This window comes from Haliotis rufescens, unplaced genomic scaffold (assembly GCF_023055435.1).
Source record: "Haliotis rufescens isolate VD_foot unplaced genomic scaffold, xgHalRufe1.0.p SCAF_18, whole genome shotgun sequence".
NCBI classification, from domain to species: Eukaryota; Metazoa; Mollusca; class Gastropoda; order Lepetellida; family Haliotidae; genus Haliotis; species Haliotis rufescens.
In genome coordinates, this window is record NW_025963868.1 from 3,866,949 (window position 1) to 3,890,077 (window position 23,129).

The 23,129-nt window shown below is 37.4% G+C and overlaps 1 protein-coding gene across 1 annotated transcript in view; it reads left to right on the top strand.

Annotated features, from left to right (window-relative positions):
* The window catches only part of LOC124123803, a 192,947-nt gene that overhangs the window by 47,870 nt on the left and 121,948 nt on the right, over positions 1–23,129 (top strand). Inside the window, exons 4-5 of the mRNA XM_048398643.1 lie at positions 18,528–18,694; positions 19,918–20,056. Coding sequence (XP_048254600.1) covers positions 18,528–18,694; positions 19,918–20,056 — 306 coding nt within the window. The remainder of the gene's footprint in view (positions 1–18,527; positions 18,695–19,917; positions 20,057–23,129) is intronic.

Sequence of the window (23,129 nt, forward strand, 5' to 3'; positions counted from 1 at the left end):
ACAAGAATTGTCATGAAAAGAAATCTGAATAAACCTAGCCCGAGACAGGGCACATTTCCCCCTTTTGTCTACTTTAAACGTATCCACCTTGTCGGACAAAATATGAGCCTTATACATATGAAATTATATAATACAATGCATGTGCATAATGAGGAATTCTCAGAAAAGAGTTTTTATTGACATCTTCAACATTCAGAATCATCATTCTTGCAATGAAGAACTGTATTATGTTATTATCCTACCAATTTGTCTTACTTTTCCCTACTGTCATCGTGTCATAAAATAATTGGAAGATCATTGACCATGGAATCCATTACAATTTCGGATTAAGACTTTAAGATTTGATGTTACACAAAAATACAAAACAAATAAATGAAGACAACTGTGAGTGCTACCCAGGTCAACAAAGAGTTATCAAGTGAAGATGATAAATTAGTAAATTATGTCATTTATAAGCTCACTGGGTCCGTTATCCGTCCTCCGTGCGTCGTTTTTCCTCTGTCAGTCGTCCCTCGTCCGTACGTCAACATTTTATTCAAACGACTTCTTCTTCTGAACCACTAATTGGACTGAAAGCATGCCTAGGTAGTGGGGACTCAAAATTGTTCAAATATTGGGGCTGACCCCCCAAGGGGCTCAGCGGCGGGGCCAAATAGTGGCAATTTGGCTGTATCGCTTTAAGCGACTTCTACTATGGAACTAAGAGATAGATATCAATCAACCATATTTGGTTGGAAGCCTTCTCCGGCGGTGAGGATTTAAAATTGTACAAATGGTGGGGCCCACACAAACAAGGGTCTGAGGGGCGGGGCGAAATAGTGGTAATTTGTCGCCATTGCTTTAACGACTTGTTTGCCTGGATCATAACATGAAAACGGTTAAAATCTTTATGGTACTTTTGAATCTAGAGATCTACACGTTCATGCTGTGAGATTTGCAATCCACCCCTTTTAAATGATGACAGAGTCACTATTACGAAATCTTTGCAGCATTATGTACATGTACAATGCAAATGTATATATTTTCATGATTGTGTAAATATCCAGGTGAGCGATACATGGCCTATATGCCCCTTGTTTTGAATTTGGCAAGGGAAAGATATGTGTACTTTTGGTTTCAGCAATGATGGATAAACTAGCAATATTGTAATTCTTTTTGATGATCTGTATTTCGTTTTGGGTGTAATCCATGTAACTGGCGGAAAAAAACATGATATTTTGGAAAACTAAGTTAGATCTTCCAAAAGGATTGTAAGAGTATTAGAGAATCATGACGTTATTTCCGTTCCATCCTATCAATAATGTAAAAATCCTGATTTGTGTACCCCCGACCTAAAAGGGCGGTAATATATAGTGATATCAAGGAATTCCGTCCGTCCGTCCATCCTTCCAAGGACATTTTTGTGCGACCTATAACTTGAAAACTACTGCATTCTTTTCAAACTTAGTGAACACGTTCAGTGAACAGTGGAGATGAAGTGTGAAGTTTGATTAAAACAATTCTGTAATTAGTTACACAGAAAGTTGCTAATTTACAGAAACTGGTTTGGTTTGAATTGTTTAAACGCCACACTCAGCAATATTACAGCTATATGATGGCGGTCTGTAAATAATAGAGTCTGGACCAGACAATCCAGTGTTTAATATCATGAGCATCGATCCACGCAATTTGGATTGATGACATGCATCAACCAAGTCAGCGAGCCTGATTACCCGATCCCATTAGTCGCCTCTTAGGACAAGCATAATCCCCTTTTACGGCAAGCATGGGTTGCTGAAGACATATTCTATCCCGGATCTTCACGGGCCTACAGAAATTGAGGAACTTGAGTGTTCTCATTGTCATCAACAAATCAAAACTGTTTGATCAAACGTAAAATAAATACGATAACATTAAAAAGAAATATTGGACTACATGCTCAACGGGTGGCCGTTACGGGTGCAAAAATATTTGGCTGACGTTTTTTTAATTTTTTGATTTCCTTTTCGAGGTACAAAAACTCCTGAAAGATGAACATTTATGCGAATCATACGTAATTCAAACAATTAGCAAACATTTATTGTGAGTTATATTTTGGTGTGTTAAAAGGTTATTTTGAAAGTCCACAGACATTGAATGAAAGAGGCAACCTTATTTCTTAGCGAAATATTTCAAGACGTGCGTTTTGAGATCACATCTATATTAGGTGGGAAGGTGGGAAGGTAAGTTTGAAGTTTGCCGAGTTGGTGCCAAGGTGTCTTGCAGACCCCTTTGATAATGATGATCTTGATGAAAGTGTATGGAATGCATTCATTTTGTCCAAGTTGCTATTTGTCGGTAGGATATATCCAGAATCCAGGCACAGACACTGCCAGTACATCATTAGTCCGAGGCTGTTGTAAATCTTCAGGGACAAGTTGATTTCTCCTAAAATCCATTTAACATTAACTACTAGTCCGAAATGAGCTGTGGACTTATTGGATTTGTGCAATGGGGTCGACCCCTACAGAACATCTGAATTGATTTGTTTCACACTTGGTGGCAGAGTGTCTTGACCAATATTGATGAATTTGACCTTGACATGATTTACAGGGAAGCAATTGACCAATTTGTTGTTTTTGAGCAGACATTCTCCAGAACGTCAAAATGGAAGTTTGATGGTGGGCTAGCCTAATGGTTATTGCCTTCGCCGGTCACGCCGAAGTTCAGGGTTCGGTTCCGAACATACGTCCAGTGTATCAAGCCCTTGTCTGATGTCTGCCAGATATTTCCAGAACATTGGCACTGACTTTGTTTGATATATCGTGCCACAGGACATCACATGATAGGTCCCCAGTTAAAAGTAGCAATCTTTACCTCATTACTGTTACTGATATCTCGATAAACACTGCAATGATTCCGGGCTAACAGATCAGTTCATTTTGTAGAACACTGACTGATTGCCTTCCAAAATGGCCTATAGAATATTAAAATTTGTTAGTGATGTTTAAGAATGCCCCAACAAAAGGGAGATGAAATCATGAATTTTCAGATTCAGATTGTCACCGACCATCAGCAGTTTGCTGATTAATTATCAAAATGTCCAAAATATTTTCGAAGGATCGGTCTAGTTGGTCGATGATAAACCAGAACCTGTCGAATGTCATCCCAACCTATCTGATCCGATTTTCGAGTGGGTTTATTTAATTATATATTTTAAGGCCAAACACATGCTTACAATGTGAATACGTTTTTGGAAATCACGTCTCACAAAATGCATAGACTTCAGAGTACTTTGCGCCAAGTAATCTTTCCATTGGTAACATGTATCTTTTTTTTCGAAAAACCTCTTTCATTGTAAAGATATAGGAAATACTTCTGTATTGTTCACACTGCTGGCCGATCCTGACGCTATACTTCTAAAAGTGCTCAGTTTTATATTTTTCTGAAAGACTGGTGCGAGATTAATTGGTTAATTAGGGACAAATCTTACTTGAAATGGCCAGGTTATCTAATGGTGTTGAACTGTTTAAACCCATAACTGAGCATTATACTTATTACCTCTCATCTTCTTTGGATATATAACGAACAATAAAAAAGAATTACACACAAATTGGACACATTGTTTGTAACTTGTATTGGTCGGCTTGGCTGCTGTCTCGAAATCTGTTAAGTATTCATAACAATTTATCTATTAATTGCGTTAATGCTGTTGGACTACCTAAACCTCATTTGGTATAGCTTAACCAGCAAAGCAGTGGGTTGATGAGTGTTTGAAGGCTGTTATGGAAAGTATTCATAACATTTAATCTTTTAATATCTAGGTCCCAAATGTCGCAAAAGAAACAGAAGCACTGCACTGTATGGATTTTATTGAATTTTTATGAAAGGTTTCTTTGGAAAGTCCCACATAATGTGGCGACCTTTACCTCATTATGTGGACTGCTGTTTATTATTTAGCAATTTGACTTATTTTGATCCTATCTGTTTATTATGATGACTATTTAATTCTTAAAGAAGCCTGAATTATATATAGAAACAAGAAAATAAATATAATCCACCCTCACAAAGTATTCTTCCTTGTTTGCGTCATGTGACTTGGTTTCATATTAGTTCAGGAAGAATTTTTTTAAACTTAACGGTCTTGCTAATATTTAATTATCAGGTTTTACCTAGATGTCAATTTGTGTAATTGTGAAACAATTGAGAACAATGAAAAGTCGTCTGATGTTGAATTCGTAAAATTTTGCACGTTTATATTAACATGGTGAGTGTGTCAGTTGGTACTTACGCTGGTTAGAGCAGTATTTAGTTACACCAGGACGTGTCGAAAGTGAAACAGGTCTTAGACGTCGTACTACCTTTTTGAAACTGGTGCTGATCACCTGATGGGTTATGTTATGTTCAAATATTTGATTCAAATACATGATCAGTAGATCCTTGCACAACTGAGAGACGCAACTCTGCACAGGCATCACGCTCAGCCTCTGCCCCCTTCGTAACCTGTTGCCAACAGGGTAACAGGGTAATAGTTACAGAATGTTATTCCTGGTCATTGCTACATGCATTTAGCCTAATGTTCAGAGTTGTTGATTTGGGCCAGTGTTATCAGTTACTGTGTATTTGTCATGTGAATTGGCAGATCTTAAATATGACAGATAGTCAGTTGGCCACCAGCGGAAAAGAGGCTTAGTTTAGATTTTCGTTCCCACATTTTCCTGTATACCTTAAACCTTTTCTATTGCATAAAGGAGGTATTTGTACACAATTTCCATTGGGTAGTAAGCTTGCAAGTGTGTGCAGGAATTTTCAGGGGGTCAAAATTGTGTAAATTGAAGGAAAAATGCATAATTGGACAAAATTGGCTGTAACATTTTTATTAAGTCATTAAACTATCCAATTTATGACTTTGATTACAGGTAATATGTTCGGTTAACTGAATTTGGCAAACATTTTGTTTCATTTAACTATTATTCTAATTCTCAGTGGAAACATTGGTAAAAATCATGTTTTTTTACTTCATTTTCAAATCTTGTGAGGAGGTAAAACACTAATTACATTGGATTGTGACAATAAAACCACTATAACTTGGTATTAAAATCTGCCTGAACCATTGTACTATCCTATAAAAAAACAAAATAAAAATATATAACATAGGGGTTGTGAGATTGTATACAATGTTACCCCACCCACCAAAAACCAATTTTGACGAAAATTGCTTATTGAGATATGGTGGTAGATGTTGTTGCTGTAGTGGATGAGTGGGATGATTGCAAAAATGCTTAAAAACACCAAAAAAGTAAACTTATAAAGAAAAATGATGTTTCAAGTTTTTCTTTGAGCATTTATGGTGGCCATCTTGAATTTCAAGATGGCCGCCATTTTTACCTGTTTTCAAAATCAAGATCTTATATAGTTCTTCAACATGGTCATGTAATATATCATATGAAATCCTTTTACATTGTCTTTTCAATAATGTACATTATTCACTGACTCCTGTGGTTAATTGATCCCCAACAATGAAAAAAGGAAATATTAAAATCTAATTTCTCTCGAGACTTCAACCCATACCCAAATTTAGATATAAATTAAAATGGACATATTTTCACTCAAAATTGTAGATATACTGCACTTTAGTTCTTCAACGTGGTCATGTAATATATCATATGAAAGCTTTTTTACAATGTCTTTTCAATGATGTACCTTATTCACCGACTTCTGTGGTAATCTTATCCCCCAATAATACAACAAATGATATATCGAAAGCTAATTTCTCTAGCAACTAACCTCCAAAGTCGTATTTTAATAAAAAAATGGACATCGTTTCACTCAAAATTGTAGATATACTGCATTTTTGTCTGAGCATTTCACTAGTTTTTCGTTTGAGTTCAAGAGAATACTTGTAGTATTTTGAAGTATTAAAAATTACATCACCGAGTCAAGGGCTGTGAAATAATGTAACCTCTAGTCACCATCAGAGTCCATCGCTTCTGGAAAGGTAGGTAAGTTTTTTCTGTTGAGGCAAGACATAGCACAACTGCATCCAAGGGAACATCCCATGATGTTCTTGGCGCAGCTACACCTGACACTGCAAACACGAAAACGTCGTTTTTCCCCGTATATGGTCATTGGACGGAAAAACGACTAAAAATTCATTAAAATTGATTAATTGGTGAGCGTCTAGAAAGTGTCCAGAAAAGGGTCGAGTTTTTCAAGCGTAAAATGGACGGAAAAACGATGCTTTTTGCTCCGCCTTGTACAACTGTTGACGGCCAATCAGATGGCGCTGGTCCCCCGACGCACGTGATTCCTAAGGCTTCCTTTCGGAAGCTTTAGGTTTCGTATTTCTGGCATGCCTTGCTCTAGTATCTGTCGCGCGCAGTGCAGCGAGATTTGCTGATAAGCCAGTTTTAGGATATGTAACATGTTAATGGAATTCAAACCAAACAAGAAGTCAAACCAAACAATGTTACCAAGTTTATCGTGGTAACATATCCCTCGGCTATGAACAGTTACGCCTATCGGATAATGGGTTGTGTTTCATTTTGGTTATAACAATAACTAATTTTTTAATGTGAAGTTTACTACAAGATATACGGCTTTGACGAGAGGTCGGTCACATGACGTTCTTCACGTGACTGTATTCCTGAAATGGCGTAAACACTGACTTCTTCCACATTCCTGGGGAAAACCCTTGGAATTCCCTGGTACGAATTCATACAGAAGCGTGGTTGCATGCCCGTTTAAGGATACCCTCGCTACAACCCATCCCAGAGAAAACAAAACGAAAATAAAATCCAAACTACCGTAGTGACAATCTACAGCAATCTATGAATTTACCTTAGTATCTATTTGACACATCTTTACAATCACCTTTCAACGATCGGCCAATTGATCAGTGATGACAAAGGCTAGAAATAGCCACAGGTTAATGCACAACTTCGGAAATATCTCCCGTCACGTTTATCGTGTCGGCCATTTTGACGTATTGTACTTGATGTAAATGTATTACGACGCTCTGTCATTGTAATTGACTTACTGAGGTAATTCTGTAAATGATCGTCTCATCTAATGAGGATATTGTTTGGAATATATTTCTTGTAAACATACTAAAACATATGTTCCTCGCTTTAGGGGAAATTACTTTATTCTGGATGGACTATTAAAGCTAGTAGTAAGACAAGGCACCAGGCGTGTATATGATCTGTTACTATATGTGTTTAAATTACGGTTTGGGGCGTTAATAAAATACACTGACGCAAGTATATTCTATTCAAATCAATTGGATAATTGAATATGCTTTCTCGCATTGAGGCATTGACGCCCTTACAAAAACAAGCAAAACGTGTCAAAATTAACAAAAGCGTGACAATTGGCCATTTGTCGCATTGTCGCGTGATCGCATTGTCGCTCCTTGGATAATCCTATTCTTTATTTTACAAAAGCGCGACGATGCGGTAACGCGACATTTTAAGGGTCAAAATATGTCTCGTTGTCGCATTGTCGCCCCATTACAAATGTGTATAAAGGGCGTAAAGTTCAGTTAATGTTACAGTTATGAAGCGGTAACCAAGTTACATCTGTCGTAGAAGTTCAACCTGATACATGTACGTCTTGAAATGAAAACACAAGTCCGTCCGCGAGTCCATAACGTTTTATTGTGAGCTCTTCTCTAAAAGTGCTTAGTGTTCGACTCCCAGTTCCAAACACGTAGTACCTCATCAACAATCCACATACCTCTAGTGCAGTGGTCTTCCGGAAGATCTTACTCTTGACCGTATTAGACAACTGACGAGTGCACGCCTGACCTGTGACCTCGTTGCAACCCTCATGAGGTGTTTGCCGAAGGGAGAGGGGTAGGGAATGTGTGCTCCAGCCCAGCGCAGAGCTCGCGACACACTGTATACTGAATGTTGTATATTGCAAACTGGTATTGTTAGTGTATGGTATGAGCTGTGACGTTGACCCAAGAGAATAATGTAAAAAATGAGACCAACTCAAGTCTATAATGATTGGGAAAGTCTAGATTTCCACAGCTCCAGCCTGAAATAAAGAATTGTTCTATGCTCCATTTTAATTGTATTATTTTCATTTTGTAGACATGGATGGACCAACGAGGAAAGAAATTGATGGAATATAAATATCACATGTTACCAGTGATCCAGTTAAATTCATCACACAATAATATATTAGTATTTGACATTACGGCATTTGATTAATAGAGCAGGATCATGTACATGTTCACTGTAGTAATGTACACACCAGTCAACTTGATTTAATTTATAATTTTTATTATAGTGTAGCACGGCATCAACGATTACTTTATGATATCCTCACTTGTCATCGATGTATTGACATCGCACAATGGACGACAATTCGACATTCTTATACATAGTTTCAATAGGGACAGTGCCGGTGTCAGTACAATTTTCCTAGTTAAAAATATGTATCTACAAAATATAATCTGAAGCAGACAAGAACAATATTTTTTTTATTAATGCTTACTTTCATGGATAGAATTGAGGCAATCTAGGCTTGCCAAATCGTTCTAGACTTGAGCTTGATTCCTTTTAAATTTATTCTCTATGGTCTGGGAGACGAACGGGCGTCAGTATCGCATTGAGAACTGGGACAGCCTGAATCAGTGTAATCGGATATGTTGTGGAGTTTCGGTTTGGGGCTGTTTGCTCAATAGAACAAGGGCTCACGAACAAGGGCACAATGTAGAGATTAAATCATTACCACCTCTCTTTATATCAGGTATGTTATTGTGATTTGAAATCTCTTTTGGAGAATTGCGAGTTATGTATACTCTGTATTCTTTGGTCATGGTAGCATATATATTTTCTATGTTGCTTTTTGAATTATCCACAACTAATGAGAACCACAATGTAAACCTCTCTCTGGAGATATACAATAATACTACTGAAGGGCATATCTGAAAAATGGGACTTATCGACAAATATTTCTTTCTTAAATACTACCCGTTACAGGCATTCTGATCATTATATTATACTTTGTACAGTTTTAGAAGTCAAATAATGGCAAATTGTGTATCTTTCTACATTTTGAATTAATTATACCTTAGCATCAGATAGTGATATAAACGAATATGATCTATACTGTGATTTATGAATTATCAATTTCGTATTATGAATTAGATAAACAGAAATATGATAGTAAAACAAATTATTTTAATCTGTTCGTGTGAGTGAGTGAGTGAGTGAGTTGGTATAAATGCCGCTTTCAACATTATTCCAGTTATATCACGGCGTGTCAGCTTAATGTTTGAGGAAAGCCCGAAGTGATGCAGGTTTCAGACGTTAACCACTTCGTGAAACCCACGTGCACGGGTATGGTGCTGACAAACCTAGAAACATAATCGGGATGAACCGTGATTCGAACCCAGAAAATCACAGGTTTCTGGCGTGTCCAGGGGACGCAACTCCGCACAGCGAATCGCGGCGCCTTAGACGACTGGGCCACCCTTGCACCCTCTGTTTGTGTGAGTAGGTAACGGTAGATCTAGGCAACTCATTAACGTAGCCATTTGTGTAAAATGAAATATTAAAAGTTTAGGGGTTTGAACATGTACATTTAATGACAGGGAAGAAAGCAACGCAATAATAAAATTATGAATCAAATTATGCTATAAATATAACATAATATATAGAAAATATAACTTTAATTTCTCATTGGTGGAAGGTGTTTAATAATAGATTGTGTTACATTGTTTGTTGTTTAACGCCGCACTCAGCAATATACCAGCTGTATGACGGTGGTTCGTAAATAATCCAGTCTGGACCAGACAATCCAGTTATTATCACCAAGAGCACCGATCTACGCAATTGGGATACGATGACATGTATCAACCAAGTCAGCGAGCCTAACCACCCGATCATGTTAGTCGCCTTCGTACAAGCATGGGTTGTTGAAGGCCTATTCTAACCCGGATCTTCACGGGTATTTCTTTTAATAATAAGGTACAATGAAATTCTGTATATGTCCATAATAAGTGTGTATAAGTAGATGGATAATATGTCCATACACGCCAATTAAATGGGTTAGACTGCCTATGGTTCAATGATGAGTTCTTTCACAAGTCCATATTTCAAGACATGTGTTTGATATTCATAATAACTCCACAAAAGCTACACAATGGCGACAAAACGGTACCAGCATCACAGATACCAATAATACATGAGATCCATATAATTACTTTAAAGTTAAAACATGTATCTAAATAGAAAATTAGAAGGATACACTTCCGACATTTTTCGTATTTTGTTTTCGTTTGGAGAGAGAAGTTGTGATTGGTATCTGATGGGTGCAAACAGGTGTTCCCTTCCGCCCAGGCCTTACACGGCAATGCTATAGCCCAAAATGAAACAAGCCTAGATGTTCAACAGGTTCAGGCTGAAATTTCCATCCCACATGGACTCCTTTTAAATTTAGATATAGTTTCTCGTGTCGATATGTGTCAAAAGAAATGAATTAAATATTACAGCACTGGTGAATAGGTTATATGCGCACGTCAGCGTCGTTCCTACAATATCCTTTCATGCAAAATACATATATACTAATGAATTAACGTAGCAATACTACGCAAATATATGTCCAGATGTATACATCAGTATTATCTCGTGAGCTTTATTCGTGCTTTTAGCTCTTTTTTTACAGGAGATTCTGGGGTGTTACATCACACCAGAAAGCAAGGTCCAAATTCAAGTCATAATTTCATGGTCCGTCTTGTATGTTGGAAACCAATATCGCAATATGGCTGAATATTGCTAAACGTGATATTAACCCGATTACTCACAAAATTATTCCATTTTCTACAGTCATCTACGAACACTATCTTTAAGGAGGTATATTTATATTCATCCAAATGTCCATACATATATGTCCACATATATATGTATAAAACAAGTCGTCCTGCACTCTTCCTTAAAAGATAAATGCTAAGCATTTCCTCTGTATGTATTTATATATGTAAATATCGTTTAAATGTAATGCTGATGCAGTGAACGTACCACAGACCTGATGCTAGAATAACATCTAATTTCTGAAATGAACATATTTTACAGAAAAAAACAGTTGTTAAACAATAGTTATAAAATATAATAACAAGGAGCCAAGATACTTTCTTCATTTTGCCAAATTTTGGGCTGTGTTGGACATATTTGTTTCGGGGTCTGTATGACAGACAAACCTGATGCCTTTAAGTATAAAGATAAGTAAGTATAGCTGTTGTATATAGGGTTTCTCATGATAATGGAAATGCTTATTTCCCTTTCCTTGACTGATAAACATGAAAAGATATAATGTTAGTGTATATGGTCAGGTAATTAAGAAACAAACGACGAGTGAGAGTTATTTATTGTACGATAAACAACGACCCCGACTCGTTTATTTCTATATGAGATATCAACATTACGTGCAGCCTCTTTGAGGTTGTTAAATTAGGAAAAAATACACGCTTTAAAATATTTACCCGTACTTAAATAACGATGACTCCATGAATAGAATCCGACAGCGGCCATGCTAGATAAATTCATTTTAGGATTTGAGTTTGGTCTTTCCCGCATATTCTCACAATTTTCTCCTAGATTATCTGTACCTTTTCTCCCAAAACCGATTGTCATATCCCTCTCACTTTTGGATTCGATTGTTTGGGCACTGCGTTTATCTACCTTCTCCAGCCACATTTATTGGGAACAACTCACTAGACATATACCTCTGAAAAATAAGGTCAAATTTACTTTGTTTTCAAGTTGCGAGTGCATGTTCGAATCTCCATAAATGACGTCATGATAGAACAATGTTTTATCGTGAAATAAATATCGCTTCCTTCTTTGTTCTTTTCGATTTATCGCGTAGCTATCTTATAACATCAAAGGTCAATTTCTCAATGCTTTATCGTGACGTATCCGTGTCATAACCAATCATGTAGCAATAACATACACACATATCGATGACTTCGACGTAGAATAGTGTCATGAAATATGATTATCCTTTGGTGTGCAATATTTCTTGTTGATAAATCTAACATATTCTTACTTTTAAGAATAGCGACTAAACATTATTATATCCCTTATCAGGTCTCTGTAACATTTGCAAAATGATGCAAATTTAAAAATACAACTGAACCTAAATGTAATGTTTTAATAACCTTACGCTGCTGAGTGCGGCATTAAACAACAAACAAAGAAAACATAATATCTTTAAGAATTATGTAAACAATTCCGATGCTAAGAATAATCTCACAATCTCCATACCCCTTTCTCTCTGTTTATTATGAAAACATAATAACTTTTTTTTAATAATCTGAAGGAATAATAATGGCAATACTATCATAATTATCATCATTATTTATGTTACTTATCCTCAAGTGAAGTAGTCCTCCACACTATACATATAGTGAAGACGCCCATGAACATATTAACTGTGTAACATACAATAATGGAAATTAGATGAACAGTTGAAGTTAGCAAATGATATTATTCGGTCGAACGTCTATCAGCCATCTATTCTATTCATGAAGAACATTTCACGTGGGACCAACAGAGGGAATTATGACTATCGACTTGCTAATTATTTTTTTATATTCATGCTGGCTCAAACGATCTATTGGTTTGATTTATTGTTATGGTATCCACAAAATAAGTAGGATTCGATTTTTTTCGTTTTTGTTGAAATAAAACTGAATAATATTTGCTGTTTACATATCAAAGTTTGCCAAATTGTTACAAATGTTTGCCCACAGCAAGGCTACGTATTCCCAACATATTGTGCTAGGCACAGTATAACTGGACTGAGGGAGGGCGGTATTCCTCCTTGTGGGTCACCTGCTTGGCAATATGGGACGGGAAAACTGCAGGGGGTGAGGGCAGTTAAGTTGATGGTACAGACAGATAAGAGAGATCGTTTTACAAATATGAACCTCATTCCACAAAGGAAGAGGCGAAAGCTGAAACTTGGTGAGGTTTACAGAACAAAGGCAGTTATTTCTAGTTTCTTACTGACTCTCGAGGATACATTTAATAAAACAATTAATGTGTGTGTGTGTGTGTGTGTGTGTGTGTGTGTGTGTGTGTGTGAGGAAGAAGAAGATTTGTACAGCATAAAAATGGCTACGTAGTTCGGGTAGATATGTAGAATGCCCGACCTTTGAGTCACTACAGTTTCTGTCATTAAAATGCGTAAAACATGCGTATTTGAGTGAAAGAAAACACTATAAGTGAGTGAGACCTCAGTACAGGCACACCCAGTCCCCCAACCCAAAGTCTGCATGTATCAATACTCATACCTTCCACATCCTCAGCCACTTAACTTACTCACACATTCATCTTACAGCATGTTCGCCAACCCTCGTATCAAAACGCATGCACGCATGCACGCATGCGCGCACGCACACACACATCACATTCTTCTTTCCCCACCATTATGTCTACGTCAGCTATCATGGATCCATGCGCATGCTTTCATACATAATCCATCCTCCCACCATTCCCCAACATCCATCGAACTGTAACTATATCCGCCCTCATGTATCGGTTTTCGTGCTTACATACATACACCCTCCTACCATTCCCCTACATCCATCGCACTATAACTATGACTAAAACCGCCTTCGTGCATCCGCACTTATGTTCACATTGCATTGCATATGCATCGAATTACACGTTTAAAATATCGTAAATATTTTATAACATGTACATATTAAATATCAGCAAACAGAGATTATTATAACGCAATAGATTTCATCCGTCAAAACATCACAAAAAGAGGGGCAGCCTGGAATTTACAATGGCATCTGAATGCACTAAGAAGGTCAACTGGTCAGGAGGTGTTGCGGAAGATTACGATAAACTTCAGTTACAGATCTCCATTACGAATATCTAAAGTATGAATAAAGATCACAGCTTGCTATGGCGTGTACTGCATTCCTGCAGAATTAGCAATGTCCTTAGCTCAAAATGTTATGTCTAAATGATCATGTAGACAAAGACCCGAATGTATATAGGCATGACCATATTATATTCTACGCAAATATCACCACATTTAAAAACAAAGCTAGATTTGAGGTTTTGAAGGGCATTAAGAACTGATACACATAAGGAAAAATATTTATGGATGTCAACGGAGGAACACAGCGTTTCGGAGTATATATTTACTCCTTCATCAGGTGAATATTATTAAATGCTATGAGGTAGAGAACATATATATGTACCTGTAAGAACAACAGAAGTAAAAAGATAGCAAAGAAGGAAACGCAAAAAGGGAAGCCAACAGATAACTGGCGCTGATTACCCCGCCTCCCGTTTGACTATTGTCCATTTCCCATTACCAATCATTCATAAGTTAAGTTTTGGCTTTAATTTGTCCATCGATAATCAACCATCAACGTCTATTATCTCAACCCTTAAAAGTACGGGAATACGTAGTTTACTGAGAAAGTGTTATCCAAATATAATATGTGTTACTGTTGACCACTTTCTTAATGGCATTGTGGCTTTCAAAGCTTTCGGCCATAGAAGCCGTGCCATATTTCACTTGTCAGAGGAGTACACAAAGCATGTCACCTGGACTAACATTTTTGGTTCGGTGGCTGGGTTAGATCGCTGACTTTGTGTGCTGGCGATTGGGTGCCTCACTCACAGTGTGGGTTCAAATCCCGGACGGGACTCAACCCAAAAAAGTACGAGAATCTGTACTTTACTCAGAAAGTGTTATCCCAATTATAACATTTGTTGTCAAGAAAGCACAATAAATGTATATTCAGCTTTGGATGGGTAATAATATCGCAGACATTTACGGATATTGATGATGACTTGGAGGAGCTTCGTAACGCACGTCTTCTTAATTCAGGGATTGGTAAATCAAAATGTGTGTGTGTGTGTGTGTGTGCGTGCGTGCGTGTGTAAATGTGGGCCTGTTGGATTTTACATAAAACATTCATCTTGGGCGGGATGGTAGTTCGAGTTGGATTAGCATGTTAACTATATGATCTTCTTTAGGTAGAGAATGCCGCGCATGAATGTATTAATGAGATTCCTAGGTACATGGGGCCTTTTCGTTACCAGGAATACCCACAGTGGAGACTTCAATGGGGTTAGTGTGTACACAATGTGCTACCTGGTAGAGTGTGTGTCATCAGACCGGACAACGTTGGTTTTTGACTGATTGTGGCGTAAAACACACTTATTCATTTACTTGTATCGGAAATTGAATGTTGTCATTGATGAACACGAAATATATTTTTAAAGAAATAAAACAGTGACAAAATAACTACAACTTTATGTGAACACGAGTAGCTCTATTCGAATGAGAGGAATAAGTGTTATAAAGTTGTAAGCTTCTTCACAACCGTGTAACTATGAGTTGACTTTATGGGTTATCAAAAAAGAGACAGCGACCTAAAATAGCCAAATTTCATACGATTTCACTTGTCCACCATCTTGGATGCAAGGCGAAGACATTTCAGTATGATTAAAGCCACTGAGGATGTCCCCTGCAGAGTTGGACGAACATTCTGCGGTAGCGCGGCTGAGTTAACCAGAGGCTATCAGCAGTATTTCCTGTCAAGGTTATTTAGGTCCGTTGTTTGCGTGCGTGCGTGCGTGCGTGCGTGCGTGCGTGCGTGTGTAAATGTGGGCCTGTTGGATTTTACATAAAACATTCATCTTGAGCGGGATGGTAGTTCGAGTTAGATTAGCATGTTAACTATATGACCTTATTGAGGTAGAGAATGCCGCGCATGAATGTATTAATGAGATTCCTAGGTACATGGGGCCTTTTCGTTACCAGGAATACCCACAGTGGAGACTTCAATGGGGTTAGTGTGTACACACTGTGCTACCTTGTAGAGTGTGTGTCATCAGACCGGACAACGTTGGTCTTTGACTGATTGTGGCGTAAAACACACTTATTCATTTACTTGTATCGGAAATTGAATAATCATATTTTTTGTACTTGATGAACACATAGTATATTTTTCAAGATATAAACAGTGACATAATAACTACAACTTTTTTAGAACACGAGTAGCTCTATTGGAATGAGAGGAATAAGTGTTATAAAGTTGTAAGCTTCTTCACAACCGTGTAACTATGAGTTGACTTTATTGGGTAATCAATAAGCATACAATAAGCTTTCGGGTCCCGTTTAGATCGTTTTGGGTGGCAGCCTAGATAGCCATAGAATAGTTTCATCTCGGAATCTCCCATATCACTGGGGCTCCTCTTCAATTTAAATGGAATTAGGATTCCGAACATTCACGAGACTTTGTTTATGAATCATTGTCAAATAGTGGTGACATTAAATCTAGGAAACAATACGCGAAATCGCGCATGCACAGAACGGAAAGTTTGGACAAGGCATTAAGTAATCCGCATGCGCAGATCGATTGATTTCAGTACTTCCGCTAAGCGCTTCGAGTGCAACGTCAAACGCGGGGCCTGTAATCTAACACGCGAGGACTGACCAATGAAATCAGAGAAGATAGAAATACCGGTAGAGGGTGTTGCTTGATTGACAATGTCAATCAAGAAAGGGAGGAGCTTAACGGTATCGTTCTCTCCCAGTAAATTCCGATGTCAAATAACGACGTTATTTGGACGGAAAAACGATGGTTTTGAAAACGTCCAAATTACGTCGTTTTTCCGTCCAATGACCATATACGGAAAAAACCCGACGTTTTTGTGTTTGCAGTGTGAATAAGGAGCATCTGCCTGTTGTGCATTTACATGTGTGCAATTCTAGACACAGTGCTGGCATTCGTTTCTGGGTCATTGGGGTGGGTTCTATGACATCCTCAGTAGACGACCACCTATACTCTTCTGGTGGAACTCCCACCACACAACCTCTACTCAGATGTCAGCACCAGTGCATCACGTGGTGTTCTGCCCACAAAGGAAAGGCTGACATTCCACCACCAGAAGGGTATAGGTGGACGTCTACAGACAATGTCATAGAACCCATCCCAATGACCCAGGAATGAATGCCAGCACTGTGTCTAGAATTGCTCACATGTAAATGCACAACAGGTAGATGCTCCTCATTCAGGTGTAGCTGCGCCAAGAACATTATGGGATGTTCCCTTTGATGCAGTTGTGCTATGTCTTGCCTAAACAGAAACAACTTACCTACCTCTCCAGATGAGACGGACTCTGACGGTGACTAGAGATGACATTATTTCACATTTTATTTTTAATACTTCATAATACTACAAGTATTCTCAAGTTTATTTCTTCACTCAAATTATATACTAGTTAAATGCTCAGACAAAAGTGCAGTATATCTACAATTTTGAGTGAAAATGTGTCCATTTTAATATAAATCCTAATTTGGGAATTGGTTGAAGTCATGAGAGAAATTAGATTTCAATATTTCCTTTTTTCATTGTTGGGGATCAATTTACCACAGGAGTCAGTGAATAATGTACATAATTGAAAAGACAATGTGAAAAGCTTTCATATGATATATTACATGACCATGTTGAAGAACTATATAAGATCTTGATTTTGAAAACAGGTCAAAATGGCGGCCATCTTGAAATTCAATTGTCACAATTCAAAGGAATTAGTGTTTTACCTCCTCACAAGATTTGAAGATGAAGTAAAAAAACATGATTTTTACCAATGTTTCCACTGAGAATTAGAACAACAGTTAAATGAAACAAAATGTTTGCCAAATTCAGATAACCGAACATATTACCTGTAATTAAAGACATAATTTAGATAGTTTAATGACTTAATAAAAATGTTACAGCCAATTTTGTCCAATTATGCATTTTTCCTTCAATTTATACAATTTTGACCCCCTGAAAATTCCTGCACACACTTGCAAGCTTACTACCCAATGGAAATTGTGTACAGATACCTCCTTTATGCAATAGAAAAGGTTTAAGGTATAAAGGAAAATGTGGGAAAGAAAATCTTGTTTTTCACCCCTGGCCAACTGACTAAGACATACGTTTTGTTTCATATCAGAAGCCATAGTCCTCTAATACTTCATTAGCGCCTGTGCAACATCAGCATAGGTTTGTGGTCACAGATATACATGTACAGACAGACAAACTTAAGTTATTCAGTGTTGCAAAACTACAGAAAAGTGTATTGTAATATATCAGTGTTTTCACAGGTGCAATTAAAGCATCTCACAGAATTGCTTTAAGATATGCGTGGAAGTTGGAATTTTTGAAAGCAGTTTATCTGTCACACATATGTAGGGCATGTAATTCATCCTAAGTAAAGTTATTTTCTCTGGTGAGATAATGACAAAACCTTTCTGCATGGGGATATGTTTTATATCTTTCAACATCAACATTAAGCCTAAACTCTAAATTAACTGCCTCTACACTTTGAATAACTTATTCTTAATATGCTACAATTGGCAGAGAAAAATATATCTTTCTACATCAAAAGAGATTTTGTTACGTTTTGGGCGACCGTTTTCACCTTTTACCTATTCAACAGTTTTGGGTTTCTTTGATTTTTCGAATTTCTTGATAAGAAGAAACATTAGGAACAACCACATACACACAGGCCTTTTTGTGTCTATTTCAGGATGCGGTGAGCGCTACACAGGCTCCTCTGGTTCTTTCACCTCACCTAACTACCCTGGCAATTACGGCAACTACCTGTACTGTACCTATATCATTGATGCAGGAGAGACACTGGTCACTCTCGTGTTTGAAGATTTCATTACGGTGGATGGGTTTGATGTTGTCAAGGTATGTAAACATGTATGTTATTTGAAAAGCAATAAGAACCAATATGGAATGAAGCGTGCAATTAAAATATCAGATAAATGATTCTTTCAGAAAATACTTTTACAGACAGAAAATAAGAAGAAATTTCACGGGCTTATGATTACAAATTAGAAATAGCATTAAGGCAGCAAACAGACACTGATCATCCGGACAATCTCCAACCATGTATATTACAAATACAAACATGATTTCAGTTATTTCCATCTCTGTTATTTGGGATATTTGTTTATGACATAATTTGTTAGTACCTGTTACTTCACAATCTCCTGAACGTTTATTTTCTCAATTCCTCAGTTATATTCTGACTAAATATATGTGTTGCTGTCACAATTCACAATTATCTGACCGACTTAACAGGTAGCATACATGTAAGAGCTTCAAAGTTTGCCTACCACCGCCTGTAACCACTGCACTGAATGCATGCATGTATTCTTATTACCGATAATACGACGTACCCATAGACACATACTACACTATGTATCATGTTTAAAAGCGTGAAATTTAAGGAAAAAACGACTTAGAATGGTTTACTGTTCTATGTAAGCAAACCTGGTTATCCGTGATGTATCACCGGAGCACAGAACATATTACAGGACATGGCAAAAGATTAGCATTGTTTAGGGGCGAAAAGATATACTGCCAAAGAGAACGTTACCATTAAAGATGAAGGCTGCACTAGGTAGCCATCTATAAGTTATACAGAAACACATATCGCTTACAAGTATGCTACATGCCATATGTTCTGTCAGTTTAAGGTTGGATGGACTGGGTCAACGGACTTTCGGGGTTAGTGAAGGGAACATAAATTGGAAAAGATCGCCCATTGCTTGTGTAAACATGTTTCCAGATGTGTTTACTGGAGCTTTGTTGATTGGTAAACTATGTATTTATCCTGTAATCATTATGAGTGTGTTTAATGTTTGGTTATATTAAACATTAACTGTTACTGAAAACAAGAGTAACTGACCTGTTCCCGATAATTTAGGTTTTAGTATGTATTGCGAAAATCATAATATATTAATATTTTATTCATATATAATATTTTTATTTTGATCATTATAGTATCTATCACATGTAAGAATCTGTAGGAGTGTTTTTCAATCCGAATTTGCCAACAGTTTCAGGTTTCAGCCAAATTGGAATGAAGTCAAATTGGGACTCAATCCTCCTTTTGTAAACTGCAGGTTTATGACGCCTCCAACAACCTCCTTGTCCTTCTAAGTGGAGACAGACGGGGCTACATTGTCCAGTCAGCTGTCTACTACCGGGTTGTGTTTACTACAAATCATTGGAATAGGAAGGGATTTAAGGCTGTGTGGACAGGTATGTAGATGTGTACTTCTCTGATATTTTGTTTTACTTTGTTCTTCCTTTTAATCCTTTCCATGATACCGTACATTTACGATTTGCTTGTCGTTGTCATGGTTGCTTGTGTATACTTTGTAAAAACATGTTGTACATTGTGTTCTTCCAAAACGTCTGCAGCTCATGCAACCTGACATTGGTAACCTGACGTTGCATCTTCAGCATGCTCGCCTTTTTGTCTATGACCAAGAGATGAGCTGAAGATAAGTTAATGGAATCAAGCAACAGAAAAAGTTGAAAACTTACCTGGTGCCTCTGTTTGGTACATTCTCATTTCAGACTTGACTGCTGAAGTGTGTGACCCTGCTTTCTCAAATCTATTTGATTCTAGAACAAATGATATTTAGGGTTGCCCTTTCTTAGTAAAGTAACAAATGTCAGTATGTTTTGTGTTGAGTCTCAATCGGGATTTGAACCCGCACACTTAGAGTGAAGCACCTAATCACCAGTACAGAACATCAGCAATGTACCCCACTCAACCACCGAGGCTTCCACACAAAATGGAAGTCCGACAACTGGCAGTCTAGATGACGTACTTTGTGTACCTCTCAGACAAATGTAGATTTGGCATTGCTCCCTTTGCCGAAAGCTACGAAAACACAGTGCCTTGTAGAAAGTGGTGAAATGTAACAAATTTATAATAAGCACTGTCTTAATGTGTTTCTGTGGCCATTGTGATTTATTCTTGAAAAACCCCATTCCTATAGCCATTGAGGAGAACACTTTGTATTGACAGGGCACTAAGTAACCCCATCAAAATGCTTGTGGGAAGTTCATAATTGATTTACATATATGGTAAATAGGTCTTTCCCGAGTTGCTTGGATTGCCGGTACCTTCAGTCGCTCATTATGTATCCTCTGATGTGTTCAGAGAAAATTTATGAATGTCAACTTCTTTAACATGAGGATCTCAACGTTTCGGAGTATTTGCTTACTCATGTATCACGTGAATGAATGATAGGATGCAGAGAGCATATATTTGTCCTTGTAGTGTTGATATGATGAACCCTTTTGTGTTGATATATAGAGTAGTGGCCAGACCCTCAAATTGACCACATACCCCTCCCATAGTAGAACAAAGCAAACTTAGGTTTTCCGTATGTTTTTGTATCCAACAGATTAGAAAATGGTGGTTGTGGTCAAATGTGTTGGTGGCAGATACTGTTTTGGGGTCAAAATGCACTTTTCAGTTGTAAAAAGAGAGAAAATCAAATATAGTCCCCCCAAAAGCTTTTTAAGGTAGTGTATGCATTGAATCCTTATTTTCATCATTTATGTGATAGTTTACTTGAATTATTATTAATTTCGTAATTATAGTCTCTTACAGATTGAGTTATTAGTAGAAATAAGCCAAAATATGGTGAATTTTGCTTTATTTTCATTTTCCAATTTTTGGAAAAAGAACTGTAATGAATTATTAGTATCATCTACCAAGCCATTTGATAGCTCAAAATGAGCCGATATGTCTAACTGCTTGCCCTCAAAATAGACAAGCAGATGATACTGTGGACTCAATCTCAAAACACATAAAGGTATGAGGAAATAAGGTCAACTTCTTTATCATGAGGAACACAGCGTTTAAGAGCATAAACTTACTCCTTCATCAGGTGAATTAATGCTATGAAGCAGAGAATAATAAAGTATTAAGATAACAAAGATTGAAACTTCACAAGGGAAGTCAACAGTTAATTCGCTGTGATAGGTGATTAGCAATGGACAAATGGAACAGTTAACAGTCTCCGAGCCAATGGCAGATGCACCAGCAGCGCAAGTCCCAACCCCAGAGGATGTATATACCAGATCCCCTGCAACTGTGGCCAGATTGGAGAAACCCTCAGATCCCTCAACACAAGACTCAAAGAACATAAGACCTCTGTCAACAGACTAGACCTGAAATCCGCAATTTCCGAACACACCATTAAGAAGCGAGACCTTAACACCATGTTGAAAGCAAACCAAAGTCCTGTCTACCAGCAGGTGGCAAATAAAACTACAAGAAGAAACTACATCAGGAGACACAGCCAGCAATGAACATTGACGAGGGAACCTATCTGCTCAGTGCTTGGGACTTATTGCTTTTATATATTGCTAATTATCCAGCTGGCTTTCATTTGTCCATTGCCATTTCTATTGCTATTACCGATCAGTGCTAATTACCCACTGCCTCCCGTTTGCCCTTTGTCCATTGCTTATTTCCAATCAGTGGTAAAGTCCCACTGTCACCTATCAGCGCTTATTAACTGCTAAGTTTTGGCTTCCATTTGTCCATTGCTCATCACATATCAGCGCCAATTAAGTGTTGGCTGCCCTTGTTTAGTTTCCACCTTTGTAATCTTGTTACTTTTGTTGTTCTTACGGGTACATATATATGTTCTCTGCTTCATAGCATTAATTCACCTAATGAAGGAATGAGTATATACTCTGAAATGATCCTCATTATAAAGAAGTTAAATTCTCTTCTTTATGTGTAACACTTCTAAATGCGATTCAAAGACTACATAAAGGTATCTAAACCTCATAATCTGACATATAAATCAGAATATTTATGAATACACTATTTCTCAATACCCAAGGAGTGCACTATTATGATTATAATATATTGTAATTACATACATGATTCCTCATAATAGAAAGTCATTTAAACCAAAAAACGCGTACAGTTCGGTGTAAATTTAGTCAAGAGTAACAACAAATGAATATGATCGAGATACAACCGAGATATATCTTTACTCGTGGCATAAAAACAATATTGTGGTTATGTAGCCATGCTGCGGTCCAAACACACTTCTGAACTTGTACACGGCAGACGTAATTAAAAATTTACATATCGCTTCTTAGTTTCCACAAAAAGCAGTAAATGCACTATGGTGTCACTGGAATTTCCGTCTGATCCATAACTTGATTCTCTGGCCATGGTTTCTTTAAACCCCTGGATGCCAGAGGGACATATATGTCCCTTCTCTACAACCCTCACTTTGAAGTCGAATAAAATTCAAAATACATCACACACACATATACACTTCACAGTTTT